This window comes from Phaseolus vulgaris, chromosome 1, assembly GCF_000499845.2.
Source record: "Phaseolus vulgaris cultivar G19833 chromosome 1, P. vulgaris v2.0, whole genome shotgun sequence".
Lineage (NCBI taxonomy): Eukaryota > Viridiplantae > Streptophyta > Magnoliopsida > Fabales > Fabaceae > Phaseolus > Phaseolus vulgaris.
In genome coordinates this window covers 28,731,058-28,752,781 of record NC_023759.2, presented here as the reverse complement: position 1 = coordinate 28,752,781, position 21,724 = coordinate 28,731,058, and the positions used below count along the sequence as shown (strand labels likewise).

Here is a 21,724-nt window from a genome sequence, read left to right as displayed (position 1 = left end):
TCAATCGGTGAATCGAGGTTTTCACCGTTCGTTTGAGTTTTCAATCGGTGAATCGAGGTTTTCGCCGTTCGTTTGAGTTTTCAATCGGTGAATCGGGGGTTTTAGTGGAGAAGTAGGAAGTTCGTGTTGAGATCACGAGTTTCTGTGGAGGTTTGAATATCCGAGTCGATCGTTCGCTGTCGCGGTTGTTTTCTTGGAAGTTTTTCGAGGTTAGAGAAGTTCTGACCGATTGATTGTTGGATCAGTCATTCTGGTGGTGAAGGTCCTAGTCGTTGGAGTTTGATCTGTTGATATTTCATGAGAAAGATGAGAAATACGTGTTCAAGTCCCGTTGTGCCACCTGTTGAAGAGAGCGCCGTAACCATGGCGCAAATGATGGAGATGATGCGCACGTTGCAAGAGAATGTGGAGGCGTCGCGCGCTGAGCAAGCGAAGATGCACGAAGGCCTGGTTGCATCTCAGGCCAGAAACGAAGAGCTCAGCAAGGTTAATGAGGAGCTGCGTCAGTCTCTTCACGAGCAGAGAGGACGCACAACCGTTGAAGAAGTTGCACCGTCGTCACCACCGCGCGTTTTTCCGATGCCGTTTTTTCAGGCGATCATGGACACGGTGGTCCCTGCGAGCATGGTGGCTGTGAAAGCCTCTTTCACCGGCTTGGAGGATCCTGAAGCACGTCTCACCGTGTTTCATACGCAGATGATGCTGTCAGGGGGCTCAGACGCAGTTTATTGTAAGATGTTCATGAGCACACTCCATGGAACAGCGCTGGAATGGTTCGTCAGCCTGCCTACAGGTCACATAACTAGTTTCCAGCAGTTCTCTAAGCTTTTCGTCGACCAGTACATCGTGAACAAGGTGCTACCTATGGTGTCTTATGACTTTTTCGACGTAAGGCAGCATCAGGGAGAGTCCCTCAGGGACTATCTGAATAGGTTTGGAGCACAGATAGTCCGCTTGCCTGGCAAGAACGAGGAGATGTTTGTGCACGCCTTCAAAAAGGGCATGCTGCCTGGACCTTTCAGCGAGTCGCTGATTAGGAGCCACCCCGCCACGTTTGCTGAAATCCGACGACGTGTTGTGGCTCACATCGCCGCTGAGAGTGAGGTTGCAGAAAAGAGAGGGAACGTGGCTCCTACTAAGCCACGGGCCCAAACTAGAATTCAGCCGCAGAGGGTGTTGGAGACGGCGGCGGCCAAGAAGGATCAAAGGACTCACCATCCTTACGATCCAAAGAAAAACAAGGGGAGAGGGCCAGGGCGGCCTAAAGAGTTCAACCGCCCCCCGAGGTACGAGTTCGTCATGGGATTGGCAGACCTGATCACCATCCCCAACATAGCTGCCAGGCTTAAAGTGCCTGAGAAAGTTTCAGACAAGGTGTTGGGACCAAAATCGGACACATGGTGCGAATTCCACAAAATTTTTGGTCACTCCCTTGATTCGTGCTTGGTTCTGGGTTACCAACTCGCCGAATTTGTCGAGTTCGATTTCTTGAAGGATTACCTGCTGCACAAGAGAACGGGGCAAGCGTCGAGCTCCCAGCCGGCGAGTAGTGAAGGCCAGCAGCATGAGGTGCCCATTCACGGCGAGATCCACACCATAGCTGGAGGTTTCTCAGGGGGTGGATGTAGTGCAGTTAAAGCCTTGTAAGTAGAGACGAACATGAAGAGATTTAAATGGTTTCTATTAAAACAGTTTCAAGGGGGCACTCTTTTTTCCCTAAGGAGGGTTTTTAATGAGGCCACCCAATAAAGAAGAGTTTTTAAGATTAGAGTTTCTAAGATTGCATGCTTTCTAGTAAAGTTTTAAGTCCCCATCGTTTTTCGGCGATCGGCGGCAATAGTTAAAAGTTTTAAAGACCTCATCGTCTTTCGGCGATCGGAGGCACCAGTAATGTTTAAAGCCCTCAACGCTCTCGTGCGTCTTGAGGCAAGAGAAGAAGTCCTCCTCGCCTTTGAGCGAAGTGTAGGCGAGAAAAGAAGAAGACCTCATCGCCTTTAAGCGAAGTGTAGGTGAGAAAAAGAAGAAGACCTCCTCGCCTTTGAGCGAGTGCAGGTGAGAAAAGAAGAAGACCTCCTCGCCTTTGAGCGAGTGCAGGCGAGAAAGAGAAGAAGTCCTCCTCGCCTTTGAGCGAGTGCAGGCGAGAAAGAGGAGAAGTCCTCCTCGCCTTTGAGCGAGTGCAGGCAAGAACAGATTGAAAGACCTCTTTGCATAAGCAGATTGAGGCAAGATTAAAAGTCCTCAGTGCATCCAGGGGGGAGGAGATGTACACCCTGGGCAAGTTGAGGCACCAGAGAAAGTCCTTCTCACCTTAGAGTGAGTTCAGGCAAGATGAAACTGAAAAGTCAGGGGTGTTCATGACCTTAAACGGCGGGAAGGGAAGGTTGATGGAAAACGCCTTTTCCCCTTTAAGTGAAACATCAATGTTGACCCAGTAAGACCAGATAAAGCTTCCACGCTTGCGAGCGGTGTGAAGATAGATAAAATCCTTCTCGTCTTGAACAAGTTCAGGTACGGCGTGAAAGGTGGAAGAAGTTAAAGGATAGCTGAGATAGGTTCGCAGAGAACACCTCACTATCCAGATCATTGTTCTAAAACTCAGGGAGGTAGAGAAGGATCCGAAAGGCGCCTCTGCCCCCAGATGAGGGAACAATGATCAAGTTATGCAAAAGAGGGTAACATCGCCAGAACCCCATGGCGTGAAGGTTGAGATAGTGAGGGGGTTGTATGGCGAGTACCAGATCGGAGGAATTGCCGGCGATGACAGGAGAAGCGTGAACTTCACTTGGCAGATCAGGTAAGGTGTGTTTAGAATATTAGATTGAGTTAAAACCTGTTGCCTAGCAAGTGATTTTGCGATAAGGTTTGTTACCTTAAGTATAAGTATAAGTCATCGCCGATAATTGATGGTGGCTCGAGTTTACTTTGAATTAACAGTTTGTTAAGTTTGTTATAAGGTTAACAGTTTGCTCGAGTTAAAGTAGTGTGTGAAGGGTTAAGTTCAGGTAACGATGAGTTACTCCAGTTGAATGAGTGTTACCAGTTATGTTGGTCGATCACGCAGTAGATAGAGAGAGAAGACCAAGTCAAGTGAAAACATAGAAGATAGCGCTCTAATAAAAAAAAGTCATATATACATCGCCAACAAAGTTGTGCATAGTTCAAATATTACAAAAAAAAGACAAATTCAAGGTCTTCAAAGAGGAGGTGATGGGGGAAAGCAGTTAGTCTTCAGAAGGCACAATCTTCCCATCCACCACTTCGTTGCAGATCGATAACATGGAGAGGTCGAGCTCCGGATATTGGCATGCTATTTACTCCAAAGCGGCGTCAAACCCGGTGGTGAGGACCTGAGCCACGCTTTGGTTGAGCTCGTACGCTTGTTTCTTCAACTCTTCTCTCTCCTCATGAGCCCGAGCCAGTTCTTCAGCAGCTTTCTTGCTCTCGTCCCGAGCTTGGGCCAGCTCTGCAGCAATTCTTTTAGTTTCCTCACAAGCTTCGGTGAGCTCAGTGAGAGCCTTGTCCCTCTCAGCTTCGACCTTCCCCAAGAGGACCTCCCTCTCTGCTGATCTTTTTTCGATCTTCTCCATCCTGGAAGCTTCAGCTTTTTGTGCAGCCTCCAAATCTGCCACTTTGACCCTAAATGGGACCAGTTTGCTCTCCAGGTCAATCTTTTCTTGGAGTTGAGTGTGCAGCTTTTGGCGCAAATCGGAGGCTTCCTTGCGAGTGTTCCTTAGTTCCGCTTCCAGCGCATCCTCCAGCCTTGAATGTTCCATCTTCGTCATCAGCAGATTGCATGTGAGCTTTTCAGCCTCAGTCTTTATGATGAGATTCGACTCTTTGAGCTCGAGATTTTCCTGTTGGAGCCTCTTGAGCGAATCTGTCGCAGCTCTTGTTAGAATCGAAGGGAAACCTTCCGCCATGGCCTTTAGTTGAGCTGCGAAGGGTCCCAAGGTCTCCCTGAAGGAATCTGGGAGACTTGAGGCTGATGCTGGAGGTGCTGGTGGAGTTTGATGTTGACTTTCACCACCACCCTCTTGAGCTTGTACAGCAAGGGGGGCTTCAAGGTGTGGTGGTGAGGCTGGGGCTTCTGTTATAGGCATTGGGGAAGCCTGGGCACCCTCATCTTCTTCTAGTGCGGCCCCAGCGATGGATGTGGTGGAAGGAGGACCCTCTCCAACATATACAAATGGTGTTGAGGCGCTTGGAGGGTTCTCTACATAGTTAGGGCCGCTGCTTTCGACCACTGGGGGCGCGGCGGCCAGTGGTGCTGCTTGGACCGGTTCTAGCGCAGCTGGAGGTGATGGCGGTGTTGGTGTTGGGAGTGCAGGTGGTGTAGAGGTGATTACCCTTTTCCTCTTGGTGATGAGACCATCCTCGGTGTCTTCATCGTCGTCTTCTTCCTCCGACACCACCTGAGGGGTCTTCCTCTTTGGTCTCTTCAACACCAGTTTTTTCCTTTCTGGGGCGGGTAGGGCCTTAGAAGGAGTTGGACCTCGGGGAGGAGTTTTTCCTTGGGCAGCGGCGATCTCCACAACCGAGTTGGGCACAGTTTGGGAGCCCGCCGCAAGTTTGTGGGATCGGGCGATCGCCCTCAATTCTGCCAGCTTTCCTTTTCCCAACATTGCGTCTGCACAAGGTAAAAAATAGATGAGTATGCCCCAAAGCAGAAGCAGAACATAAAAGTATATACATACAGAAATAACATAAGCAAATAGCACATGGATGAATGATCAAGACCAGTACAGAACAAACAGAATGCCAAAGACAGAATGGTAGAAATGCTAAGACAGTTTCAACACAAAACAAGAGTCTTGGTGTTGGGGTAAGGGCTAACCTATGTACATTTCAAGTTGGTCCTCGAGGAATTCGAAGGAGATTATTGGAGCAGTGGGGAAGGTGATGTTGGCAAAAGCCACAATGTTTCAGAAGAGACAAAGGTCTTTGTCCAAATCCCCCATGTTGTCAGGACTTCTTGCTCTCCTGAAGTTGTCCCTGGAATCCTTTTTCCCCTTGTTTACCCAATACAAGGGGAAGCCATCAAGCAACGAAGGGTCTTGGTCGTTCTGGCACACCTTGACGAATTTCCCCTTCCAGTCTTTGTAGGATTGCTGGAAGATGGAGAGGATTGACCTCCCAGCAATTCCATTCAAGCTGACCCAGAGGCGATCTCCAGGATTCTTTGCCTCAAATAGAAAAAGGAAGACATCAACCTAAACCGGCAGCCCCAAGTGCACGTAAAGGATTTGAAACGCCCTCACGAATGCCCAGCTGTTGGGATGGAGCTGGGCAGGGGCGATGTCGAGCTCGGTCAATAGCTCCCTCTCGAAACGAGTGAAAGGAAACCTAAGTTTCACTTTCTTGAACAGCGTGGCGTAGACGAAGTAGAACAACTCGCCGTTGTTCCCCTTATCGTCCGCACAGATTGGTTCTCCAGGGAGGCAAGGCAGCACCGTCACATTGTCATCGTGCTCCTTGTGAAATTATAGGTTGGGTCGATCCCCTTTCTTCAGACAAAGCACCCCCACCTCAGTATTTATCGACGAGGTTTCCTTCAGTAGAGTTGAGGTGGCCCAAGGGTAGAGCTCTTGGTAGTCCCGTGGAGGAAGGGAGACTCCCCCGGCTTGTGGTGGAGTTGCTTTGGTAAGGTTGGCACGAGAAGAGGCAGGCCTCTCAGCCTGTGTGGAGGGAGCACCAGAGGCACATGGGGGGTTGCGTGTTGGTGGAGGGTTTGTCCCAAGGATAACCCTACGAGTTTTGGGAGGAGGGTTTCGCGATGAGGAAGGAGGATTAGCGGTGGACTTTGTGTGAGCCATCGCAGAAACTGCAAAGAAAAGAAAAGGGAAGAAATGAGGATAGCAAGAGAATGACTCGATTGAGGATGAAGAAGATAGAACGAACGAGTGAGAGTTCACTGGGGTAGACGTTATCAGGAATGAAACTCTAAGTTACGAGAAAAAGAGAAACAACCCACAACGTATGCTACAGACAGTTAATGGATGATGCAAACCGATTAAAATGCAACAAATATCAGTGGAAGGAGTAAAAGAGTTACCTTTTGATGATCAGGTAAATGTTGAAGGAAGTTGAAGATTGTGGGAGACGAAAGGTTTCGTAGTTCGCAGAGAGAACGTTTACAATGCTGGAAGATGAAGAAAGATAATGAAACAGTGAATGGCCCGAAGGGTTTAAGGGTTTCGAACGTTGTAGGAAGCGCAAACGACAATTAAAAACAACCGTTGATGAAGCCACGTGTCGTTTGATTAAAAAGGGGTTGGTGAAGAGTCAGAAAGGCAAAAGAGCACGAACGTACGGAAGTCCGTACAAGGGCCACGTAGATCGACGATGATTTGACTTCTTAGTCTTTTCGCTGGTCAAGTCTCAGCTTAAGACTGGGGGGCTTGTGTACCGATCAGGTCATCGGGTGTGATGACGTGGCAGCAAGCGACAATATAGGCGTGTTGAACAGGACACCTGGGCGACAGAAGGGAAGTAAATCGGGAAGTCAGTATAGTCGCCGATCGCTGAAGTGGCGTTCTCCGATCTCTAATGTGCGTAACCGGCGGTCACCAGAGTTGCGCCACAGTCGCCGTATATGAGTACTAGGAGATCAGGTGGTTAGAGATCGCCGAGAGGCTTATTTAAGGTTTCCAAGAGGTACAAGTATGGAAGACGAGTGATATGTTTGTCACGTAGCAGCGGAGGATGAGGTTATCAGATGATCACACCCTGGCTAGAGGTCGGGTCGAGGGAACAGTTTTCCAGAACATGCATGGTGTGCAAGTGAAGCAGATCGTGATGGCGGCAGGCGAGACCACAGAGATGGTGCACGTGGTGGCACCCGGTACTCGCCACTTAAGGGGTCGCGCTCCAAGGAAAGCCATGCACCGAGTTACTCCCTGTATGGATAACTTAGTCGAATGGCGAGAAGAGTAGAAGTGACGCTTGAGTTATCCTAGCTTAGATGATGACACGTGTAGGGCTGGGTACAACCTGCGACCCCAGCCTAGATGGTGACACGTGTACTGCTGGATGTGAGCCACGCGTCCAGAGGTGTAACCGTCAGGAGAGAGAAAAGGCTCAGGTATATAAGGAACACTTAACAGATTTTTGAGGTACGCTTTCAAAACGCATTTCATACACTGAGATTCACTACGCACGGTTCCTTGAGTTGAGATATTCTCTCTGAGGTTTTGGTGATTCCTCCACTGACTTGGGCGTCGGAGCGCGATCGGCCGCAGTGGCGCCACTTTGTTTTCTTCAGGTTCTTGCGAGGAATTAAGGCGTGAAGAGCAAAAGCTAACGTGGTACGAAGCTGATCCAGAGGAGAGATCTTTGACGTGGCAAGACTCTTGCACTCAAGTCAAGCGGCAGGATCACTGAAGATAATTCACATCACCGATTTGAAATTATTTGTTGTAGGTCAAAATACTATCAAGTCAATTCATTATGTTTCTTCTCAATCATCGGTTATTATGGGCAGAGATTATGCAATCTCTGGAAACATGACTCCCAACAGAGAATTCAACACCATGCATTCAACTACAAAAGTAGTGTCATCAATGAGAAAAATTACTAATGGACAAAGTAGCCTTACAGAAGACCTTGATGGTGAGTTCACAACTCCTCATTTACTTAGGTTGATTACAATTGATACTGATAGTACAAAGTTAAACATATACTAATATAGAAACATGTTATTTTGTTTCTATTAATCCAGATATGGCCAAAGATACAAGAGGAAATAGCAAAAACTTAATTGCTAGATTGCGCAAAAAATATCATCCAAGAAGAGGTACTACAATTATAAATTTAAAAAATTAATGATTTTCATACATTTATGAAAAAAAGGAAATACAAATTGATATTGACTTTGTAACTTACCAAATGTTTTAATACTTATTAAATGCACTTTTCTACAAGTAATTACAATCGAGGAAGTGTAGTTAATAACACAATAAGCTTAGATAACAGGTCCAGTGCATACAGTGTTGAAATCCTGCAATCAGTGACTAAGAGATTGAATTTTGAAGATGTGCAAAATGAAGCAAATAATGGTAATAATATAATGTGGTTAGATAACAGGTCCAGTACATACAATGTTGAAATCCTGCAATCAGTGACTAAGACCTTGAATTTTGAAGAAGATGAGCAAAATGAAGCAAATAATGGTAATAAACAAAGTTTAAATGTTAATTTTAATTGCTTCAAAAGCACTTTGTTTTACTGTGTTTTGTGTTCAAATGAGAGCATAGAAGTTTACACTTCTGAATTGTATTCAAAAGCTGAAAATGAAGGTGCATGTCTCTAACTTTAACTTCTGTATTCAAATTAAATGTTATGTGAAGGTAATATATAACCTTATTTAATATTTCAATATAGATATTGTTTCATTTGGACAAGTTAATATTCAATGTGAATATTATTTGGTCGATGTATGGTATGAAGAAAGATCCCTGAAAGTAAAGACTTGCCTAAAGGTTGATTTTTCTATATGTTGTGAAAAAGGAAAAGTACAACTACCTTTCCAACAACAACCTCCTAAATTGATGTTAGTGTTATTAAATGGTCAAAATCCACGAAGCCAACACTATTTACAACATATCGGAAGTTACAATAGTATGTTTTCATTTACGTCAATTGGAGGAAAAGTTCACTCTTCAGTAAATGATGGGTTTGGGCCTCCTCAATTTATTCTGCATGGACAAAACTATAATAGGATTGAAAGCTTACTCCCTGAAAGTGGAGAAACGCCCAAGTTCGCACAATCTTACATATATGATACTCAAAATGAAGTCTCAAACAGAGTTTCTCACTTTGAGTATGTGTTACATTAGGTTAGCTTATCTTCAGCAAATTCATTTATAAAATCATTTTGGATTAATTATTTATTTAAATTTTATGTAGGTCCAATTTGAAAGAGTTGAAGTTTGATAAATAATTGATTCAAGATCTTACGAAGATGATTGATGATAACAATGTTCTGGCAAAAAGTTTTAGAAGAGTTAGAGATTTTGTAAATTATGATGTACATTCAGATTTTGGATTGAGGTTATTTAGACATCGATTCAAAGATCCAAGAGTTTACAATACCTCTACAAATGATGAGGTAGCAGCGTTAATTGTGGGTGATATGACCAACATGGATGTAGGACGAGATATCATAGTGAAAAAATTTATGGACAATTGTTTAGGTTGCATGAGACACATACAACCTTCATCCCATTACAATATCCTTTAATATTCCCTTTTGGAGAAGATGGGTATCAAGAAGATATTCCAATACGTAATTCTAGAAGTAATAGGAAAGAACGTAAAAGAAGTCGTATATCGTTAAGAGAATTCATTGCATTTAGAATTCAAGAAAGAAGTGTTGAGTTTGAAAATATAATCCATTCACATCGATTGTTTCAACAATTCTTGGTTGATGCATATACTATGGTTGAAGCTCAAAGATTGTCATTCATAAGAGAAAACCAAAAAACAATACGTTGTAATATTCTCCACGGTGTACAAGAGGCAATGAATAGAGGAGAAACCAATTCTTCTGCAGTTGGGAAGCGTATAGTTTTACCTGCATCATTTACCGGAGGAATGAGGTACATGTTCAAAAACTGCCAAGATGCAATGGCCATTTGTAAAAGGTTTGGATATCCTGATTTATTTATCACTATTACCTGCAATGTAAACTGGTCTGAAATACATGAGTTTGTTACATCAAGAGGATTAACTATTGTTGATAGGCCAGACATAGTTTGCAGAGTTTTCAAGATGAAATTAGATCAAAAGATGGTTGACTTGAAAAAAATGAATATTTTGGCAAAGTTAATACAGGTAATGACATTAATCCATATTTTAAATTTTTGTTGACATTTTATGCATTATAATTCAAACAATTTCTATCTTATTATAGGTATGTACACTGTGGAATTTCAAAAAAGGGGTTTGCCTCATGCCCACATATTATTATGGTTGGATGGAGAGAAAAAGTTAAGAACTCCAACAGACATTGATAGAGTAATTTCAGTAGAGTTACTGCATGCAGATTTATATCATAAATTGTCAAAGGCAGATGCAACATACATAATACATGGTCCATGCGGAGCCGCTCGGTTTACCTCACCTTGCATGACTAACGGTAAATGTTCAAAATTTTACCCCAAGAAATTTAAATTGTTGACTACTATTGATGAGGATGAATATCCATGTTACAGACGTCGAGATAATGGAATATTCATTCTTAAAAATGGAATTAAGTTAGACAATAGAAATGTTGTCCCATATAGTCCATTGCTACTACTGAGGTACCAGGCTCATGTTAACACGAAATATTGCAACAAATCCAATTCAATCAAGTATTTGTTTAAATATGTCAACAAAGGTCCACATAGAGCAAATTTGAAAATTACTAATCCTTAGAAAGACTCTACTGAGACAACAATTATAGATGAAATTAAACAATATTTGATTGTAGATATATATCTCCCTGTGAAGCTGTGTGGAGAATATTTTCCTTTGACATTCATCATAGATGGCCTCCAGTTCAAAGGTTGATTTTTCATCTGTTATATGAGCAACCCATTCAATTTAAAGACAATGAAGATATTGATGAAATATTGCATACAAATGAACATAAAAGAGCAATGTTTTTAGCTTGGTTTGAGGCTAATAAAATGTATCCAGAGGGGAAAAATTTGACTTATTCTGAATACCCTAATCATTTTGTGTGGATGGCAGAACAAAGAGAATGGAAACCAAGGAAGAGGGGTGTTAGTATTGGAAGGCTTACATATATTCCTCCTGGGCCAGGGGAATTATATTATCTCAGGTTATTGTTGAATTTTAAAAAGGGTTGTTGTAATTATGATAACATCAGGACTATTAATGGTGTAATTTACAAAACGTATAAAGAAGCTTGCTATGTTAGAATATATGGTCTTAAACGAGAGGGGGGGTGAATTGTTTAAGAAAGATTTTCAGAAACTTTTAAGCTTAGAATAAAAATAATTCAAGAAAACCTTGATTAAGAAATCAGTTTTTCCAAAACATAAAGCAAAAGCACAATACTGAAAAAACAATCGGTTGTTTTACCGAAACAATCGGTTGTTTATACCAGTTATCAAATAACAAAACTAAATTTAAAGAGATAGGGATAGAGAGATTGTACACAGTTGTTTATACTGGCTCACTCCAAACCTAGAGCTACATCCAGTCTTCTCAGAAACCCTGAGGAAATCTACTAAGCAATCACACCTTGATCACTTACACAACAACCAAGAGAATGACATTGAACACCTCAAGACACACACTCTTCTTGGCCAACACACCAACACTAAGATTGATGATCTTGATCCCCTCAAGAACACACAACCAATCTCAGCAAACACAAAAATGAAACTTGTTTAACAGAGTACAAGGATTACACTTGTTACAGAAGATAATCTGAAATCAATACAAGCAGAATCCTATTCCATACACTTTGATCAATCACTAACTCTTAGCAATCTCAGCTCTTTTGAAAAACTCAAAAACTCTTAGCAAAAACTTGTCAAAGATTCATTGTCAAAAACTGTTTTTCTGAATATATTCAAAGATGTAGTTTGTTATCAAATCTTAACAAACTCTTAAATTGCATTCAAAGATTGGTCAAAGCATTTAATGACTGGAGCGTAAGCAGTTAAATCATTTAAAGCTCATTCAAAGATAAAACAGTTTTTCTGTTACGGTCCCAAAACAAACAATCGGTTGTTTCCTCGAATCAATCGGTTGTTTTGGTTCTTAACAGTTCAACCATTTTAAAAACAGTTTTCAATCTTTTTCTCAAAACACCTAAGTATAAACAATCGGTTGTTTCGACAAAACAATCGGTTGTTTTAACTTAGTTTGAAAACATTTTACTTTCACAAAGATTGAGAATGCCTATGCTTTAGATTTAATCAAAGGGTGGATTACAACATCCAAACTACCCCAGAACTAAGCTAAACCAGCACAGCAACATCAAGCACAACAGAGGCTTCAACATCCTTCAAAGGATTTGGATTCTTCAAAGCTTGAACACCACTTGGTTCAACAATCTCCCCCTATTTGATGAAGACAAATCCATGGTGCTTGTGTTGTAACTGATTGAAACTGAAGCAGTTCCTGCAAAAATAGCATTTATACTGTCCAATGCTTCTTACAGCAGCAAGTTAGATTATTACTCATTCAAAGCATAAAACATGATAAACAATCGGTTGTTTACACAAAACAATTGGTTGTTTCTATCAACAGCAGCAGAAAAAACAGAGATTTTAACATTTTATACAGTATCAGATAAAGATATACAAGAACCAATTAATTCTCCCCCTATTTGTCTTCACAAATAGACTTTAGCATGTATCAACAACAGGTTTAAGAGAGATTATTAAGATCAAGGATACCTAACTCATTTCTTAAGAAGAAAAACCTCTCTTTTGGTAAAGGCTTTGTGAAGATGTCAGCTAACTGCAGTTTGGTCTCCACAAACTTCACTTCACAATTCCCATTTTGTACATCATCTCTGATGAAATGATGCCTTATCTCAATATGTTTGGTCCTTGAGTGTTGAATCTGATTTTTGGTAAGATTGATGGCACTTGTGTTATCACACATCAAAGGAACCTTGCTGATTTATAATCCAAAGTCTGCAAGTTGTTGATTGAGCCACAGGATTTGTGCACAGCAGCTATATATTCAGCCTCAGCAGTAGAGAGAGCAACACATGCTTTCTTCTTGCTATGCCATGAGATTAGGCTTGAGCCAAGAAGGTGGCAAGTGCCACTTGTGCTCCTTCTATCTAGCTTGCAACCTGCAAAGTCAGAATCTGAATAACCAATTAAATGAATTGGGGAGTGAGAAGGATACCATAATCCTACAAATGATGTTCCTTTGAGATATTTCAGAATTTTTTTTGCAGCTTTGAAGTATGACTCTTTAGGATTTGCTTGATATCTTGCACATAGACACACCACAAACATGATGTCCGACCTACTAGCTGTTAGATATAGCAAAGATCCAATCAATCCTCTGTATTTTGTTTGATCTACACTCTTTCCAGCAGCATCAACATCCATGTAACAGCTTGATGGCATTGGAGTGTTTGTTTCTTTGCAACTCTCCATTTCAAATTTCTTGAGAATTTCCTTGCAATACTTTGATTGACTTAAGAAGATCCCATTCGTTGTTTGCTTAACCTGCAAACCAAGAAAGAAATACAGTTCTCCCATCATAGACATTTCAAACTCATCTTTCATTGCAGCCACAAATTCTTCACACAAACTATCTTGTGTAGCACCAAAGATGATATCATCAACATAGATTTGTACAAGAATTATTTCTGCATTTGACTTTTTGATGAAGAGAGTCTTGTCTACCATTCCCCTTTCATATCAATGAGATAGCAGAAAGTTGCTAAGCCTCTCATACCACTGCCTTGGATCTTGTTTCAATCCATACAAAGCTTTCTTCAACTTGAAGACATGGTTGGGATACTTATGATCTTCAAAGCCCGGTGGTTGATCTACATAGACTTCTTCATTGATGTAGCCATTCAAGAAGGCACTCTTGACATCCATTTGGAGGAGCTTGAAACCACTCATACAAGAAAAGGCTAACAACAGCCTCACAACCTCCAATCTAGCAACAAGAGCGAAAGTCTCACCATAGTCTATACCCTCCTCTTGATTGTAGCCCTTGGCAACTAGCCTTGCTTTGTTTCTTGTGATCACACCATCTTCATTTAGCTTGGTCTTGAAAACCCATTTCGAACCAATAATATTCATTTCATTAGTTTTAGGGACAAGAAACCATACCTCATTTCTTGCAAACTGATTCAACTCTTCATGCATAGCTTCAACCCACTTCTCATCCTTGAGGGCTTCCTCAATTGATTTTGGTTCAATTTGAGAGACAAAAGCTATGTGCCTGCAGAAGTTTGAGATGGAGCTACGTGTGGAGACACCTTCCTTTATCTGCCCTATGATGTTATCTACTGACAGATCTCTAGGAATCCTCCACTCCTTGGGCAGCTCACTCTGTTGCAGAATTTCAATCGGTTGTTTCTACGAATCAACCGGTTGTTTTTCTGCACAGATTTCCAGCTTCTCCAAACTAATGCTCTGTTCATCTTCTTCAGCACTGGTCTTTGGGATTTGATTGACTTTGTGATCTACCTCATCAAAGACAATGTGAACTGATTCTTCTACAGTCATCAACCTCTTGTTGTAGACTCTATATGCATGACTTGTGAGTGAATACCCTATGAAGATACCAAGGTCCGCTTTCTCATCAAACTTTCCCAAGTTTTCCTTTCCATTGTTGAGAACGAAACAACTGCAGCCAAAGACTTTGAGATGACTGATGTTAGGCTTCCTTCCATTGAAGAGTTCATACGGAGTTTTCTTCAAAATGGGCCTTATAAGTACCCTATTCATCATATAACATGAGGTGCTCACTGCATCTGCCCAAAAGTACATAGGAAGAGATTATTCACTAAGCATTGTCCTTGCTAGCTCTTCAAGAGACCTGTTTTTCCTCTCTCTCACTCCATTCTGCTGTGGTGTTCTTGGAGCAGAGAAATTATGCAGAATTCCCACTTTTTCACAGAATTTGCTAAACTTCTCATTTTGAAATTCTCCCCCATGATCACTCCTAATAGACCCTATGTTGCTGTTCTTTGTATTTTGTAGCCTTCTTGCTAGCTTCTTGAATGCAGAAAAGGCATCACTCTTTGATTCCAAGAAAAGAGTCCAAGTGTACCTAGAAAAATCATCAACAATAACAAGAGCATAATAATTTCCACCAAGACTCATAGTTCTTGAGGGTCCAAAGAGATCCATGTGAAGAAGTTGAAGAGGTCTCAAAGAAGAAACAACATTATTAATTTTGAAAGAACTTTTCACTTGTTTCCCTTTTTGGCATGCTTCACAAATGTGATCCCTCTCAAACTTGAGTTTTGGCAGCCCAATCACAAGATCCTTTGAGATTAGCTTGTTCAAATGATTCATGTGAATATGAGCAATTCTTTTATGCCAAAGCCAAGATTCATCTTGCTTGGATAGAAGACATCCAATTGAACATGGTGAAGAGATATCTAGAAGATACACATTATTAACTCTCTTACCTACCAACATTACCTCTTTGGTGTTGGGTAGACAGATTTCACATGTGTTTGACTTGAACATCACTTGATATCCCTTGTCACAAAGTTGGCTAATGCTCAGCAGATTATGCTTTAGGCCTTCTACATAAAGCACATCATGGATTACCAAGATGTCTTTGTCTCCTATGGATCCTCTCCCAAGAATCCTTCCTTTGTTGTTGTCTCCATAGGTGACATGACCTTCTTGCTTAAAGGAGATACACAAACTTTGATTTGTCCCCTGTCATGTGCTTGGAGCATCCACTATCCAACTACCATAGTTGCTTGCTCTCCTCCAAGATTTCCTACAAAATAGATTTTCACGTACAAAGATTTGGTCCCCTTATGAATGTGGGTCCATCTGGTTTATACTCATCAATTAAAGCTTTATTTCCCTTAGGAATCCACTTCATAAGACCTTTAGGAACAACATGTTTTCTGATTTTATAGAACCTCACAGAATGACCTCTTTTCATGCAATAGAAGCATGTAACAATCGGTTGTTTCGATGGTCCAATCGATTGTTTTTCTGGCATTTTCAAAAATGATTTTGAAAATCTATCTTGTTTGTTTTGTGGATTAAAACCCAATCCAGCTTTTCCAAAAACGCAGTTTTGAGATGCTAGAACACTCTCAAAGTTGGATTGGGCTTTAGAAAGCTTATCCACTGTTTTAACAAGATAGTGGACCTTCTTTTCAAGATTTTCGCAATTTTCACAAACTAGAGTATCACACTTGCAAGAGGAGTTTTTGTAAATGATTTCCATATTTTCAAAATCTATTTTTGAATTTTCTAAATCCTCTTCCAGTGCCTTTACTCTGTTTTCAAGCCAGCTGTTCTTTTCTTTTAATCGATTGTTCAAGAGAGCCAATCAGTTGGCTTCTTCATGCGTTTCTTGAAAGGCTTGAAGCAATTGACCATAATTTTCAGAGTTTGAAGAGTTTGATGAACTTACACTACTTGAGTCATCCTCCCTTCTGGCCATGAAGCAAAGATTGAGGCTTTTCTTATTTTGCCTTCTTTTCCTTCTTGCTTGACTCTTTGTCATTGCTTCCTTTGGTTCATGAGCAACCTTGAGTGTATCCCACATATCCTTAGCAGTTTTGCACTTTGATATCCTGAAAAATTCATTAGTGTCTAGTGCAGAAGCTATAATGTTTTGAGCAGACCGATCAAGCTGAGCCATCTTACATTCATTATTTGTCCATTTAGACAAAGGTTTTGCAATGAAAGAATTATCCTTTTTGAACTTTGGAATGTAAGGACCATTCTCAATTGAATCCCAAATTCTTTGATCAATAGATTCAATAAAGATTTTCATTCTTGCTTCCCAAAACTTATAATTCAATCCACAAAATAAAGGTGGTTTGTAGATTGAAGCACCCTCCTCAAAAGATAGTTTTCCAGCCATTGAAAACAGATTTTTAGATCAACTTGAATAACTTTCAAGAACCAAGCTCTTGATGCCAATTGTTAGAATATATGGCCTTAAGAAGAGGGGGGTGAATTGTTTAAGAAAGATTTTCATAAACTTTTAAGCTTAGAATGAAAATAATTCAAGAAAACCTTGATTAAGAAATCAGTTTTTCCAAAACATAAAGCAAAACCACAATACTGGAAAAACAATCGGTTGTTTTACCGAAACAATCGGTTGTTTATGCCAGTTATCAAATAACAACTGAATTTAAAGAGATAGGGATAGAGAGATTGTACACAATTGTTTATACTGGTTCACTCCAAACCCAGAGCTACATCCAGTCTTCTCAGAAACCCTGAGGAAATCCACTAAGCAATCACACCTTAATCACTTACACAACAACCAAGAGAATGACCTTGAACACCTCAAGACACACACTCTTCTTGGCCAACACACCAACACTAAGATTGTTGATCTTGATCCCCTCAAGCACACAACCAATCTCAGCAAACACATAAATGAAACTTGTTTAACAGAGTACAAGGATTACACTTGTTACAGAAGATAATCTGAAATCAATACAAGCAAAATCTTATTCCATACACTTTGATCAATCACTAACTCTTAGCAATCTCAGATCTTTGAAAAACTCAAAAACTCTTAGCAAAAACTTGTCAAAGATTCATTGTCAGAAACTGTTTTTCTGAATATATCCAAAAATGTAGTTTGTTATCAAATCTTAACAAACTCTTAAATTGCATTCAAAGATTGGTCAAAGCATTTAATGTTTGGAGCGTAAGCAGTTAAATCATTTAAAGCTCAGTCAAAGATAAAACAGTTTTTCTGTTATGGTCCCAAAACAAACAATCGGTTGTTTCCTCGAATCAATCGGTTGTTTTGGTTCTTAACAGTTCAACCATTTTAAAAACAGTTTTCAATCTTTTTCTCAAAACACCTAAGTATAAACAATCGGTTGTTTCGACAAAACAATCGGTTGTTTTAACTTAGTTTGAAAACATTTTACTTTCACAAAGATTGAGAATGCCTATGCTTTAGATTTAATCAAAGGGTGGATTACAACATCCAAACTACCCCAGAACTAAGCTAAACCAGCACAAAAACATCAAGCACAGCAGAGGCTTCAACATCCTTCAAAGGATTTGGATTCTTCAAAGCTTGAACACCACTTGGTTCAACATGCTATGCCATGGGGCAATTGGCAGAGGATAAAGAATTTATTGATGCCATTATAGAGGCCAACAACCTTGCTTCAGGAGCTCAGTTGAGAAGATTGTTTGTTACACTACTACTCATGAATACTATGTCTAGACCTGAGGAAGTTTGGAACAAAACTTGGAAATTGTTATTTGATGACATTGTATACCAATAAAGAAATGAGTTTAACCTACCAAGTATAACTTTTTGTTTTCCTCAAACTTTATAACATATTATTTTGCTCAAGGTATGACATGTTGTTTTGCTAGGTCTTACAATTGAAGATGATCAAATACAAAACCTTTGTCTTCTACAACTAGAAGAGTTATTAATTTCTAATGGTAAATCTTTAAAAGACTTTAACAGTCTTCCGCAACCTATTCATTCAAATTCTTTTATTTATGAGAATAGATTAATTATTGATGAATTAAATTATGACAAGTTACAAATGTCTGAAATGCATTCTTCTTTTTTTCAATCTCTAACTGCGGAGCAACTGGTGGTGTATGAGAATATAATGACAACAGTACTGTCACAAGTTGGTAGTTTTTTTTCCTATACGGGTATGGTGGAAAAGGAAAAACCTTTATGTGGAAAACTTTGTCTACTGTAATTAGATCAAAATGGTTGATTGTGTTAAATGTAGCTTCTAGTGGTATAGCTTCTTTGTTACTACCTGGAGGAAAAACAGCTCATTCTACGTTTTGCATTCCTTTGTTAATAAATGAACATTCAACCTACAACATACCTCAAGGAAGTTTTCGTGCCAAATTGTTGATTGAAACTAAATTAATTATATGGGATGAAGCTCCAATGATGAATAGATTATGTTTTCAAACTCTGGATAGAACTCTAAGGGATGTCATGAGGGTTGTAAGTGAAGAAAATGCTCTTAAACCTTTTGGTGGAAAAGTCGTTGTATTGGGAGGTGATTTTAGGTAGATATTGTTGTAAAAAAGGGATCAAGATATGACATTGTGAAGGCAACAGTGAACTACTCAGAATTGTGGAAACATTGCAAAGTCTTCAAACTTATAGAAAATATGAGATTAAACACTGAAAAATCAAAGCAAACTGCATCAGAAATAAAAGAGTTTGCAGATTAGATACTTCATATTGGAGATGGAGATATGGACTTAAATGAGTTGGGACAAGCAACTATTGAAATACCAAAAGACATTCTAATTCTAAATGTTGAACAACCTTTATTACGCTTGGTTGAATTTGTTTATCCAGGGTACATGCAAAATCTGAACTGTGATGGATTTTTTGATGATGGTGCAATATTGTGTCCTACTACAGAATGTGTGGACCAAGTGAATGACTTCATTCTATCTTTAATCCCCGGAGAAGAAGTTACTTATTTAAGTTCAGACTCTCCTTGTCAATCTGATCAACAAGAAAAATGCTCAAGCTGAGTGGTTTACAACTGAATTTTTGAATGATATCAAATGTTCCGGAATTCCTAATCATAGTGTTAAATTAAAAAGTTGGAGTTCCAATGCTTCTAAGGAACATTGATCAAGCCAATGGACTTTGCAATGGAACCAAATTACAAGTAATTCACTTTAGGAAGAATGTTATTAGTGCCAAAGTTATTACCGAAAAAAATATTGGTGATAACATATTTATTCCTAGAATGAATTTGACTCCTTCTGAATCAGGCATGCCTTTTAAGTTCTAGAGAAGACAATTCCCAATATCTTTGTGCTTTGCTATGAAAATAAACAAAACCCAAGGTCAAACACTTAATAAAATTGGTTTATATCTACCATGTCCAGTGTTTACACATGGACAGTTATATGTTGCTGTTTCCAGAGTAAAATCCAAGAAAGGGTTGAAAATATTGATTTTGGATGATATTGGAAATACCACTATTACAACTACTAATGTGGTTTACAGAGAAATATTTGAAAATGTTTGAAACATATTGTTACAGCCATACTTACCAGGTATGAAATTTTTTTAATCCAAAACTATTTATATTTCTCATATATTTCTTCTAATATATCAACAACAAACCAATTTTTTTTGTATTTACAGATTTCTTCTTATTTTCCATAGTAAATCTTTCAACATGACTATATTGCATTACAAAGAATGGTATTCATCTATAACTTCTTAATAAATTTCATAATTTAAATTGTGTATAATTTTGGTTTGATAAATTTGTTTCTTTTGGAGGATTTTAATACAGGCACTTCATTCCACTTAGTGAGAAACAAGGGGATATTCAGTACAGAAAATAGGAAGCTATTATACTTTACACAGGTTCTGTATTATAATATTTTACACATGTGTTGTTACATAATGCTCCCTAAATAAAGTGATCAGACTTTACCTGTATTGAGACATGTATATGGTTCTTTGTTTACAAAAACAAACAGTATAGTCACCAAAAATTAATAAAACTTTTATTAATTAAATTTATTGTATCATATTATTCTATCTTATTTGTTTCATAACTATTAACTTCAGCAGTACATTTCTTTAAAATACTGAGACAAAGCCTATGACAAGTACTCAATCATTCTTAATAATTTTCAATATTTCCATGATTATATTAATTGTCCATTCTTATATTGAGGTTTCTCTTTTATTTATTAGTTTTTGCAATAATGTAGTTAACATGTGGTGCGAATTCATATGTGTTGATATTAAATACAATATTGATCAATGCTCATATTATAGCACCTAAAGAAAAGTAATTATGTAGTCCATTTTTTATTGTTTTTAGTATGTTTTGTTCTTTTACTGAGTATTTTTTTTCTGTTATAAGCTTTGAATTTAACCATACATCTTACTTCTTTTGTTATGGAATTTATTTTACATTTTCCATGAAATTGTTGCAAAATTGTTGTATGAATTCAGCGTTAAATACATTTGGTCACAAGTAATGAAGTTGTTATTTATTCTATAATAGTATTTCCTATAATTCATGACATTGCTTTAGGTGACAATTACTATGTCAAAAGTCTTTATTTAATAATATGAAAACAGAATACATTGATTTACAATACTATGTATACATGTAGGAGTATACATTTAAGTTTTGGCTTGTTGTTTTTGGAACAATGTGTTTACCATTTTCTATGTGGTTAACATGTATAAGGCAACTACATGAATATATGATTTATAAAATTACTTTCTTTATTACTACCTCATGCATATTTACCTCACAAATATGGTATTTAAATATTCTCTATGCTTTATTTTTTTCAGCTACAAAACAGCCCTTGCCAATTTGATAAACAAGAAAATGCTCAAGCTTACAATTTCACAATAGAACTTTACTATCTATGGATCAAGTCTGTCTTTTAAATTTGAGAAAGATAAATCTCAATATATTTTGTAATTTGTTATCACGATAAATATAAGATATTATCAAACACTTATTTGTAATTTGGGTCTTAAATTTTTATTTTTGTCTATTTGATGTATTCTTAATTCTTTACTAATAATTCATAATTTATATAATTTTGATTTATAATTTTAATTGAGTCTACCATCATTCTTAATTTTAATGTTTAGATTTTTTATTATAATATTATTATTTAAATATCAAATAATGAAAATATTCCCGTATTGCACGGGTCAAAAATGTATATCACTTACATTTGTGGACAGGTACAAAGTTGATTCTAAATATATCCTAACGAATCTCGGAAGATAACTTAACTAACGAAAGCAATGAAACCATGTGATCTACTCCTGTAATTATACAGAGTTATTCATTTTTTTTATCCGTTTCATAGTTATTCATACTCAACTAATTGTTTCTTTTTGCTGTAACCCTTTGGAACAGCACAAGATATTTAAAAACAAGTTATATTCCATATATAATATTATTTAATAAGTGATTTTTCATTATGCAATTGTAAAAACTTGTAAAAGGATAAAAAGGGGGAAAAGTCTGCAAAAACAAACGATCATTTTG

General features: G+C 38.7%; 2 protein-coding genes across 2 annotated transcripts; one reads left to right on the top strand and one right to left on the bottom strand.

The window, feature by feature from the left end:
- The first annotated feature begins 363 nt into the window (after nucleotides 1-363).
- Nucleotides 364-1,647, top strand: LOC137815828 (uncharacterized). Its single transcript, XM_068618941.1, has one exon. The coding sequence runs from the start codon at nucleotides 364-366 to the stop codon at nucleotides 1,645-1,647; it is 1,284 nt and encodes a 427-aa protein (XP_068475042.1).
- A 1,664-nt stretch (nucleotides 1,648-3,311) lies between these two features.
- Nucleotides 3,312-4,622, bottom strand: LOC137815827 (uncharacterized). Its single transcript, XM_068618940.1, has one exon. It carries the CDS (start codon nucleotides 4,620-4,622, stop codon nucleotides 3,312-3,314), a length of 1,311 nt encoding a protein of 436 aa, XP_068475041.1.
- Nucleotides 4,623-21,724: the final 17,102 nt, after the last annotated feature.

Excerpts from the sequence above, each read along its gene's own strand:
- LOC137815827 (XM_068618940.1), bottom strand. The coding sequence starts at position 4,622 with ATGTTGGGAAAAGGAAAGCTGGCAGAATTGAGGGCGATCGCCCGATCC.
- LOC137815828 (XM_068618941.1), top strand. The coding sequence starts at position 364 with ATGGCGCAAATGATGGAGATGATGCGCACGTTGCAAGAGAATGTGGAG.